Source organism: Coffea eugenioides, chromosome 3 (genome assembly GCF_003713205.1).
Source record: "Coffea eugenioides isolate CCC68of chromosome 3, Ceug_1.0, whole genome shotgun sequence".
Taxonomy (NCBI): domain Eukaryota; kingdom Viridiplantae; phylum Streptophyta; class Magnoliopsida; order Gentianales; family Rubiaceae; genus Coffea; species Coffea eugenioides.
The window spans coordinates 9,156,651-9,168,628 of NC_040037.1; the positions used below are offsets into that span (position 1 = coordinate 9,156,651).

Genomic DNA, 11,978 nt, shown 5'->3' on the forward strand with positions numbered 1-11,978 from the left:
ATAGGAGCAGATTGTGGGGATCCAGATTCTTAATCACAGGTGACTTTAATGATATTTTGTCTAATGATGAAAAATGGGGGGGAGCGTATAGGGAGGAGAGAAGTTTTAGGGACTTTAGAGAATTCATAGATTGTAATAGATTAGTGGATATAGGTTTTGATGGTCACCCTTGGACGTGGAGTAACCACTGGGATAACGAAGGTGAAGTCCGACAAAGGCTTGATAGATGTCTAGGTAGTGTGGAGTGGTTTCAAGAGTATGAGAAAGCAAGGTGCCAACACATTGATACTCTAGCTTCTGATCACTCTATCCTTTTGCTAGATACTAATCCAGGGATTGGAAGAAAGAAGAAGAGGTTTTATTTTGATAAGAGATGGCTCCACAAAGAGGGAATTCAAAAAGTGGTGGAGCAGGCTTGGAATAAGGAGGAACAGGGTTCTAAAATGTTCAAAGTAACTAGGAAGATTAGAAATTGCAGAATCGAACTTTTGAAGTGGAAAAATAAAGTCCAATCTAACTCTAGGAGCAATATTAATGATCTTAAGCAAGAACTGGAGAGAGTTAGGAACTCAGATTCTGATAAGAGAAACGGGGAGTTAAAGGTAATTAAGAAGCAGCTGGCCGAAGCTTACAAGGAGGAAGAAATTTTTTGGAGTCAAAAGGCTAGAATCAGTTGGCTGCGGGAAGGGGATAAAAATACTAAGTATTTTCACTCTTATGTCAAGGGGAGGAGAGTGAGTAATAATTTGAGCAAAATACAAAGAGAGGATGGGTCTTGGACTCACAATGAGGATGAGGTAGTGACTGAAATTGCTGATTACTTTAAGGAGCTGTTCACGAGTGGAGGGAGAGGTGAAATGACAGAAATTTTATCTGGTATCCCACACTCAATCACTCAGGAGATGAATGATAATCTGATCAAGGAAGTCCTCGAGGTTGAAATCCATGAGGCACTGTTCTCTATGAATCCAGAAAAAGCACCAGGTCATGATGGAATGACTCCAATGTTTTTTCAGAAATTCTGGAGCTCCATTAAGAAAGATATCATACCAGCAGTCAAAGCTTTTTTCCACTCAGGTCACATGCTTAAATCTGTGAACCATACTGTCATATCTCTCATTCCCAAAACTCTGCATCCAATCAATTTGAAAAATTACAGGCCAATCAGTCTTTGTAGTGTGATCTACAAAATCATATCCAAAATCTTGGCCAATAGATTGAAGACTGTTCTGGATACCTGCATAAGCAAAACTCAATCTGCTTTTATTCCTGATAGACAGATTTTGGATAATGTGATTATTGCTCATGAGTATATGCATTACCTAAAAAACAAAAGACAGGGGAAAGAAGGCTATATGGCAATCAAATTGGACATGGCAAAGGCCTACGATAGGGTGGAGTGGCACTTTCTGCTTGCTATGATGGAACAAATGGGATTCTGTGATACGTGGATTAAATGGATCCATAGCTGCCTGAAGACAGTGAGCTACTCCTTCAATTGTAATGGTGAAGTCAAAGGTTACGTGTCCCCAGAGAGGGGTATCAGGCAGGGGGACCCTTTGTCCCCTTACCTGTTTTTAATCTGTTCAGAAGGCTTTTCTAACCTGTTGAGAAGAGCAGAGGAAAGCAAAAGAATTGAAGGTCTAAAGATCAGCAGGCAAGGTCCAGTTCTTACTCACCTCTTTTTTGCTGATGATTCTATCATCTTTTGTAAAGCAAATAAGGAAGTAGCCGGGGAGATTATGAAAGTCTTGAAAGTATATGAAAACTCCTCAGGGCAGTTAGTTAATCTGGACAAATCTGCTGTGTTCTTTAGCAAAAACATGATCAGCGAGAAGAAGGGAGAAATCTGTCAAGCTCTTGGAGGAATGCGAGAGGCAACACAAGGCAAATATTTGGGGCTCCCAATGGTTGTCTCAAGAACTAAAGAACAAATTTTTGGCTTTGTGAGGGACAATATAAGGAAAAGATTCCAGAACTGGAAAAACAGATTTTTGAGCCCAGCTGGTAAAGAAGTATTGCTGAAGGCAGTTGCAATGGCTATGCCTACGTACGTTATGTCATGTTTTAAGCTGCCAAAAAGATTGTGTAAAGATGTCTGTGCCTTAATGGCCAAGTTTTGGTGGGGAGAATCTAATGGCAAGAACAAAATACACTGGATTTCTTGGGAAAGAATGGCTTTGGAAAAAAAGGCAGGAGGTCTAGGATTCAAGGATCTTGAAGCTTTCAATCAAGCTCTGCTAGGAAAGCAAGTATGGAGGTTAATTACTAGACCAAATCTGTTGGTGACCAAAGTGTTAAAAGCTAAGTATTTTCCAAAGGAGTTTATCTTACATTGCAGTCCCACCAAAAATGCATCCTGGTTTTGGCAAGGCTTAATGGGAGCAAGAAGCCTGATCAATGAAGGACTGATTAGGAGGATAGGGAATGGGCGTAGTACAAACATCTGGGAACATAAGTGGATTCCAGATACAACTACAGGTAGGCCGACTACAGGTCAAAGGAACATTGGTGGGCTGGAAAAGGTGGAAGAGCTCATAAGTCATCAAAGATGGAACAGGAATATCATCTTCAGAAATTTTAACAGCCATGATGCGCACAAAATTCTAGCTATTCCCTTGAGTCTTTCAGAGAGGGAGGATAGCTTTTATTGGCAACCAAAGGCGGGAGGGCAATACACTGTCAACTCGGGCTACAATCTCCTGATGAAGCAAAACAGAAAAAGAAAAACGGGCAGCCCGGATGGAGCTAGCTCCAGTTATGCAGAAGGTAGCCCTCAAGTTATTCAAATGTGGAACACTCTGTGGAATTTAAATATTAAGCACAAGATCAAGTTCTTCATTTGGAAATGCATTCAAGGAGCTCTGCCAGTGAAGGAAGCTGTGAAGAGGAGAACGGGCCAGGGTGATCCTACTTGTACAATTTGTGGAACTTCAGAGGAAACAGTAGAACACCTCCTGTTAACCTGTCCTCATTCGATGAACATTTGGAAGGCAGCTCCTATTCAGTGGGATGGGGCAAAGGATCAACAAGGGAATTTCAAGAGATGGTGGCTAAGGATTTCAGAAGCAAGGCATAGACCAGAGGGGTTGGAACATATTGGTTTAACTGCTAACATCCTGTGGCAGGTGTGGAAAGGAAGAAATAAGAGGGAATTCGAGAAGTCAGATATAGTTACACCTTTCAAAACAATAGCAAGTGCACACAAGGATTGGATGGAACAGCTGCAGGAAGAGGGCACGAAAGGTGGAAAGAGCTCAGAAGAAACAGTCCCTGGACAAGATTTGCAAGATCAGAACTATACAAACGAGGGAGCTGTGATAATGGAAATAGAAACAACAAAGAAAAAAGGACAGCACAATGTTGGGATAGGAGTCACAGTTAAGGAATATGCAAGGAATAGAATGACAGGGTGGATAATGAATGAGATCAGTCTGGGAAACAAAGTCCTAGATGATGCACTAGCTCTGAAATTGGCCTTGTGCAAAGCTGTGCATCGAAACTGGAGTAAGGTTAAGCTGAAGTTCTGTAACAAGGAGCTGTGGCGACAAATCAAACAGCAGAGCCCTGCGAACATTAAGATGGCAACAGTACTGGAAGACATCTCTAAATTACAGAGGTTGTTTTGCATGTGCTCTTTTGACTTGTGTAGACAAGAACATATGTTAGTTAGCAAAAAACTAAGTGATGATGCTTTAGGCGTTATTGTTGATGAGGAAAGACTGTTTCCTCAGTGTTCTTAGAACACTTTCTTGTATAGCTTCTCTCGAGCCGTTGCTCGTATATGTACTCTTTCTCATTAAAGCAATGAAAATATCCTATCGTTTCGGAAAAAAAAAAAAAAAAATACACCCCATTCATTGTGTTTGGATAACAAATTATCTGGAATTTTTTTTAAAAGTACTATAACATATTTTTGATGTGATATATGTAAGATAAATAAATGATTGAAAAAGATATTTATATTGCAAGTAAAAAAGATGTAAATAATGTGTAATTCAAGCCAACTCAATTATTCCACGGCACAACTGCAGCTATTTCAGACCCCCAAGTTCAACCGTGCAACTCCGTATTCTCATGTCATTTTTCTCCTGGTGGGGGAAAGGGCTCTGTGGAGGCAATAATGCTTTTATCTGCTGGTATGTTTCTTATCCATTAATTCATAGAGAAGTTCCTTAGTTCATCTCTTGCAGAAACATCTCATTGGAGAGGAGGGGTCGGCAAATATTCTTGACATTCAACTCCAACACCATAGCTTTTCTCGTCTCCTGAGGGGAAATTCTTGGTATGATTGAAACTCCAGCTTCGCTAGCGCTTCAGTTCATCTATATGCTAAAATCCTCTTGTTAATAAGTATTTGCCCTATTTGATACGCTGAATTTCATCCGTAATTTAGTAAAATGCTTATGGTGTGCTAGCTGGAATATCTCAAACATCAAAATAAGAACATAGTAGTTCCCTCGTTATCGTAGATGAAATCTCCCAAGACTGATTTTTTTTCTGTTTGTTCCTCTGTATCCGAGAGTTTGCCTATTAAGTATTCCATTGCAGAAATGAAGTTGGGCTATCCAAACCTCAACTTTTCTTGAACTTATTAGGTGGTCACAGTAATGCATACAAAGATTCTCACCTTTATAACATGCTACTTAAGTAACCATGATGAACAACCACAAAACTGTGCTCTTTTTCTTTCATTTTTGTTTCTGTTAACCATGAGCATCTTCTGTTCATTCCTTAGTGCAGTGGTTTTTCCTGAAGTAAACATGCAGCACAGTGAAAGAGAAGACGTCTCAGAAGACATCTCCATCACCGTTATTGATTCAGAGTTAGAATGCAGCATCTTTAGAATACACAACCTACTGCGGAAGGTAAATGAGAGTGCTTATGAACCAGAGATCATAGCAATAGGACCATATCATCACGGAAAACGTGATCTCATGAATATGGAGGGACACAAGGAGCAGTATCAGAAATTACTTCTTGGTCAAAATATTAAAAAATATGTTGAAGCAGTGGGGCCACTGAAGGAAAAAGCACAAAAATGCTATGCAAAGCCCATTAACCCTTCACCACAAGATTTTGTCAATATGATGGTGTTAGATGGCTGTTTTATCATACAATTATTACTTCACTTCAACAGACAGAATGTGAGAGACAACAATGATCCTATTTTCAAACAGGATTGGATTCTGAACAGTTTACAGCGCGATTTAATGTTATTGGAGAACCAGCTTCCTTTCTTCATTCTCTGCAAATTGTATGAAACACTTGAGCTTCCAAACGAAGGAGGTGGATTGATTAGTCTTGCCTTGAACTTTTTCATTGATCTTTTACCAGTTCAAGTGTCAGCAAACAAAAATGGAAATGCACTGGACAACATCAGACATTTACTTGACGAAAACAGAAATCCACTGGATGACATCAGACATTTGCTTGACTTGATTCACAGATTTTGGTCGACTTCAAAACTCAAGCCTCAAAATGATGTGGAAAGGAGTACAGGAGAGTACGAGTCGATCCGTTGTTCCACACAACTTGCAGAGGCTGGAATCAAGTTAGAGAAATTCGACCGAAAAGACATATTTGACATACAATTCAACAATGGTTCACTGCAGATCCCAACGTTGGTCATTGAAGACAGGACAGAATCTTTCCTCCGAAACCTCATTGCCTATGAGCAATATCGTGGGGGTGGAGGTGATCAAATCAACATTGTGACAGACTATGTGACATTCTTGGGTTGCCTCATCAAGTCTGAAAAGGATGTAACAAAACTCTCCCGCCATGGAATCATTCGTCACCTTGTTGGTGAGGATGAAGTCATCTCTCAAATGTTGAACAAATTGACTGTCTGCATCATTGGGCCAAGTAGAAACTTCCATTACGCTGAGATATTCGGAAGACTTAACATCCATTGCAACAGAATTGTGAATCGATGGATGGCTAAGTTAAGGAGAAATTATTGCAACACTCCTTGGGGAATAATTTCGATTACTGTTGCCTGTCTTCTGCTGATACTTGCTTTGTTACAGACTATATTTTCGATTTTATCTTGGAAGAGCCATTAGTTTGACAAAGACCATCTGTTAGTTTGTCGAAGACTGTAACAAAACATTTGAGTTTCTGTCCTGTTGCAACTCGCGAGCTTTGGATCAAGGACCATTGATTTTCAATGTTGTACTTCTATATTATATGGAACTATGTTTTTGTTTTCCACTAAAACCTTTCTGGTTTACCTTGTCAACTTTCATTATGCCATGTTTATTCAAGAGTCAAATTCAAATCATTAATCATAAATCAAAATTTCAAAAGCATCTTGAATTTTCTATGCAAAGTGTTCGATTTCTGGGCTTTTAGCTAGGTTGTTTGTTCACTTTCAATGAGAAAACCAAATTAAGGGTCAATTCTGTGCTTTCTTATTCTTGTCCTCTCTTCTTCGGCCAGGCTTTTAGTCTATTTTGGTACTAACAACTTGCATGCTAGTGGAGTTGGCCACCACATTAATTGTGGGGTGGGAGGTCAAGGGTTCAAACCTTGCCTCCCATCAATGTCCCTCAATATGAGGTTTGTTCTAAATCCATACGGGTGTGTGGTGCACCCGTCTGGTCTGATGGTGGTTCAGTCCCCATCAGGTTCCTCCGGCTCAGTTGGGTCATCCCATAGAGTAGGTTTCCCCTCCCCTTAGGAGTAGGAGTAGGCTAGGTTAGGCTAGGCTAGATGTGCGTTAAGCTAAAAAAAAAAAAAAAAAAACTTGCATGCTAAAGTCTGACATTTTCCAACTTTCTGTGGCAAATGGTTAACTTGAGCAAAAATCCTTTACTACATGAAAGACTATACTTGAGACGTAGCTATCTCAGAAAATTGGTTTGTAATTTCCTTTCAAGCATTGGATCAAGGTCCTATGACTCTTCCAGGTGTACCGAGTTTTCAGGAGGTATTGTTTTGGTATTAGAATTTCCCGAAAATGCAATTATAAATTTACTTCAAATACTTTCCACTCTAAACCCAAATTTTTTCCAAGTATATATCAGAAGCAAATGTATTCTAGCACGATGTATCTTCTTTATGTCATGCAATTTCCTCACAGTTACGTCCACTTGCACCCTTTCACAGCATAAGTTCCTCTGTCTGTGCTTTTGTGTCATTTTACCAATAACTTGGCCTCTAAATGCATGAAAATGTATCTTAATGGGTATATGAGAGGTCCCTTAATCCTTCATTTTCTCATGGAAATACCCCTTGATTCCAACTCATAGTTTGTACATGTCTGAAGACATAAGCTTGAACACAACATTCAAATTGTGTCAATATAACGATTGATTGGTATTAGTTTTTGTTCAACTTGTTTCACGGTGGCCGGATATGCTACAGAAAAGATTAGGTAGCAATTTGATTAAACCTCCTTGGGTGGATACTGAATAGTTTGCAGATCGACTGGATGTTGTTTGAAAATCACCTTCCCTTCTTCAGATTCTGTGTCACTTGTATGAAATGATTGGGCTTCAGTGCCAACGTAGTGGACTTATTGATCTTGCCTAAGGAGGTTTTAAGTGATCTCTTGCCAGGGACAAGATGTAAAAATGAAAATCCACAAGATAAAAACCTGTCACATTTGCTTGACCTGGTTCACTGAAATTGATCGGAGTATGAAGCTCAAGCCTATTGAGGATCCATTGTTCAACAGAAACTTAATTACAAGGGATGGAATTAACTTAAGAGGAGAATAGCATAGGAGATTCGCAGTTGAACCATTGTTCCACAAAACTTACCGAGGCTACAATCAAATTTGAGAAAACTAATTGGATAATTGATTGGTTAACGAATAAGATAAAACTTTCTGACAGCGTATTCACAAGTGAGATTGAATGCACGCCACCTCTGCAAAATTTTTCAAATTAAAATTTGAACATGTGTCATGAATAAGGACTCGCTTATATGTAGTCATGTACACTATCAATTTAGGAATGATTAATCCAAACTATAATAACAGTTCAAATTACACTAACTTTATATATATTAGCGGGTCTAACTGTATGCTACAATCCACCCGTAGGAAAGATTAATTCAAACCAACTGGTTAAGTATTGGTTCCAAACTTACTAGTGTATACATTGTGTCAAAGAAGATAAATTTAAACTAATATGCCATAGGTATAAAATTTAGAGTGAATTTCAAACAATGCACATGTCATACATCTAGATCCGCATAAGAAAAAAAAATTAAAAATTGCCATGTTTGACATAGAATTCAAGAACGGATTATTGCAAATCCCAACTTTGACCGTTGAAGGGAGAACAGAACATTTCCTAACAAACCTTTTTGCATATAAGCACTATTATGGGGCTGATCAAACCAATGTTTTGATTTCGGGTTGCGAAATTCAACTCTTATATACCATTTTTCATTTTTTAAGAATCCTTTCTCACCACCCATGTATAAAGTTATATGTCGTCTCCTGTGTGTCTCTTGTATAATATGCCAACCCATCTATTTATAAATAATATTATTTGACCAAAAGTCAAATAACAATCGAAAATCAAATGCTAATTTCTACACTGATTCATAATAGAAATTAACTCCTATTCCTAAACTTATACAAATAAAAAATTCATTGATTACTATTTCAAATAATTAAAATTAATTAAAAAACTAGTTATTTCTGCACAAAATAAGAAATCTGCCTAAAAAAAATTAAACTAATTTCCTAACACATTAAATCGAACAAAATGCACATATACAAGTTCTTTATCCTGATGTATTGTTTCACTTCCTTTTAACCTGATGTATTGGGCCGCTCGGGCTCTCCCGGAACAATGCATGGCTGTGGCTGTAGATGTCTCACTAGGTTTAGTCCAGGGACACGTCCGCGTTTTGGCGGTATTAGTTTTGGTTTCGTCCACGGGTACGTTCGGGTTTTGGACCATCGATCTATTTTTTAAAAATAAGTTTTTTAAATATAATATTATAATAATATATAAAAAAAGTATTTTAAAAAAAATATTTTTATATACACTGCTATAATAAAAAATTTTAAAAACCATCCAAAAACAACTATTTCAAACGGAATGACCGTATAAAATAGCAAACCAGAAGAACGTAAGAAAGATACAAAATCATTTGCAAAGACTTGAGATCATACTTCCGGGGAGGAGATGAGAGGAGGTGACTGTTCATCTGCTGATTCCTCACTTGCTCTTTCATTCATGATGATAATGAAATTTGGAACTAGACCCTTTTTTTTGGGCAACTCTCGAGTCTGGTCCTTCCTCTCTAATTTCTATCGGACAAGATTTTCCTAACCTATTGCATCTGAGATCTAACTAAAGAATTTTATAACAGCCTTATTGATTTTTCTTCTTTTTGGTAGGTAGCCTTATTGATGTTGACAAGGAGAAGACCAAGACTTGCGGCCGAAACGCCAGCCACAAAAGGGGCGGAAAATATCTTGTCAAATTGATGTTGATAAGGAGAAGACCGGCTTCAGATTCTTGTCCCCAAAATAGTCTCCGTCCCCTCTGTCTCTTTATTGTACAGTTACTATGTGTCTCTAGCCTTTTATTAACCCAAACTTAAATAAATCGATAATAATCGATTTACAAGTTTTGTTAACTCAAATTCAAACAAATCGATAACTCAAAACTTTTTTTTATTTTCTTTTTAACAGAAAAGAGTTAAAAAAAAGTTTTGAATTATCGATTTGTTTAAATTTGGGTTAATAAAACTTGTAAATCGATTATTATCGATTTATTTGAATTTGGGTTAACAAAAAACTAAAGACACATGATAGCTGTACAACAAAGGAATAAAGGGGATAGAAACTATTTTGGGGATAGAGAATCTGAAGCCGGGAAGACCAAGACCCGCGGCCGAAACGCCAGCCACAAAAGAGGCGGAAAATATCTTGTCAAATTTCACCATTGGATGTGAAATGCAACGAACTGGACGATGTCACCGACCTTGCTTTTGCATGTGTGATCTTCAGTGTCATTTTTCTTGTGTTAACTCAATGTCACTTTTATTTCATTCCATTTGAATTAGTTATTTTTGGGAGGTAATTTTTAAATATTTTTATTTGAATTAGCTATTATTAGAGATATTTTTAAAAAATTTTACTACAACATTATATATAAAATTTTTTTACTATAAAATTTTTTTGAAATATTTGATATATTGTATGGATGGAATATTTTTTGAGTTATTGTGTATTACTGCAACATTGTATTTAAAAAATTTATTTTGAAAAAATGACCAATTCAAACGGAGTCTTACTGTGTAACAGTGTATATGAAAAACTTTTATTATAAATATTTTTTGAAATATTTGATATAATGTATGATTAAATACTTTTTTTAAATTATTTTTATTTATGTATTAATGTTACATTTTATTTAAAAAATAGATCAATCCAAACGAACATGTCAAGTGTCATATTTGTTAAATTTATCATATATTATTTATTTAAATTTTTTTTATTTTCACGTAATATGTGAAATTGTCACTGGATTTGACACCTGACTGCTAGTTTTTCACTCAGTCAAATGTCCTTTTTATGTATCAAGCCATCAAGGCCGTCCATCCATCCTTGCATGTTAACATACATTGATGACGTCTGATGTGAAGCTTGTAGATGCTGCCATTGATATGGACCACAACATCTTCCGTTCTTGGTGCTTGATTAGTTGTAACCTTCCAAAAAAAAAAAAAAAAAGGAAAACAGACATCCAGTTGAATCATTATAATTTTCCACATAATTATCATTTTCCCTTAATCAGAAAATTTAGATAGGATATTCTTATCGAGGATGAAAATCATCGAAGTGAGCTGCCGGTCACAACATCTCCAATTCTTGGTGCTTCAGTTCCGACCCTGAAAAAGAAAAAAAGAGTTAAATTTTGGATTCAGTGATCCTACTTTTTTTTTTTCTTAATTTGGTAGGATTAGGGGAATAATAAAATATTTGTTGTTGGAGTTGAAGATTGTCCTGGTCTCACATTTGAAGATTAGGCTATCTGCGGTACCAATCTCTTTTGCTGGTATCCTAGTACCATATATATATAATTTTTTTTTGAGTCGAATCATCATATTTTTGTATTATTTAGAAAATTAGAATAAGAAAATCGTTAAAGATGTAAATCAAATATGCTTTCATGTGGGTCATTGACAACTGCAACTTCTGTCCTTAGCCTTTAAAAAAAGCAGAAAAGAAACGTTAAAAATAAATGACTGATAAGTTGATCAATGATATTGTTGTAAAATTCAACAACTATATGCGCCCGGGGGAGGAAGAGGGAGAGAGGGAAAAGAAGGAAAGAGAGAGGAGAGAGAGAGAGAGGAAAAAAATAAGAGTTGATGCGAGAGAGAGGGAAGAAAGAAAGATAGGGAAAAAAAAAAAGAGGAGTCCGGTGCCAGCTAATGATGGAGATGGTGGTAGACTGAGGTGTGAGGAGGAAAAAGAAGAAAAAAGGGAAAAAAAAATTTTGTGTGTGCATGAGTATTTGAGATATGTATTTAAAAAACTTTGATGAATTTTTTAAAATTATTAGACAAAAAAAACTTGTAAACAAAAAATTAGACAAAAAACTTGCCTTCCAAACAGATCCCTAGTTCTGTATACTTTTCATAGTGTAAATGCACAGTGCATTTGATGCGTAGGTAGTCTCTTTGCTACTGTATAAAAGCATACCAGTCTCTATCAATAAAAATTTACAAGTTTACATAAAAAAGCATACTTTGTAATTACTTTGTTTATGGTTGGTGGAACTCAAACTCAAATTCACTAGTTAATCAGCACAGACTCGAGTGCTCTTCCCTAACCAAGTACGAAGCAAGTTATTAATTTGCTTATGTTTTTGTTACTCGTATTTGGTACATACTCGTATAGTTTGATTATGCATAAGAATTTTGTGCACATTAAATCAATATATGACAATAAATGCTTATGTGAGTGTATAGTACCAATGTACCATGGAGGAATTACG

General features: G+C 36.7%; 1 protein-coding gene across 1 annotated transcript; it reads left to right on the forward strand.

Moving 5' to 3' along the window:
- The first annotated feature begins 4,148 nt into the window (after window positions 1-4,148).
- LOC113765962 (UPF0481 protein At3g47200-like) lies at window positions 4,149-6,068 on the forward strand. The gene is made up of 2 exons (XM_027310197.1): window positions 4,149-4,285; window positions 4,739-6,068. The coding sequence occupies exon 2, from the start codon at window positions 4,764-4,766 to the stop codon at window positions 6,066-6,068; it is 1,305 nt and encodes a 434-aa protein (XP_027165998.1). The 5' UTR covers window positions 4,149-4,285; window positions 4,739-4,763.
- The last annotated feature ends 5,910 nt before the right edge of the window (window positions 6,069-11,978 follow it).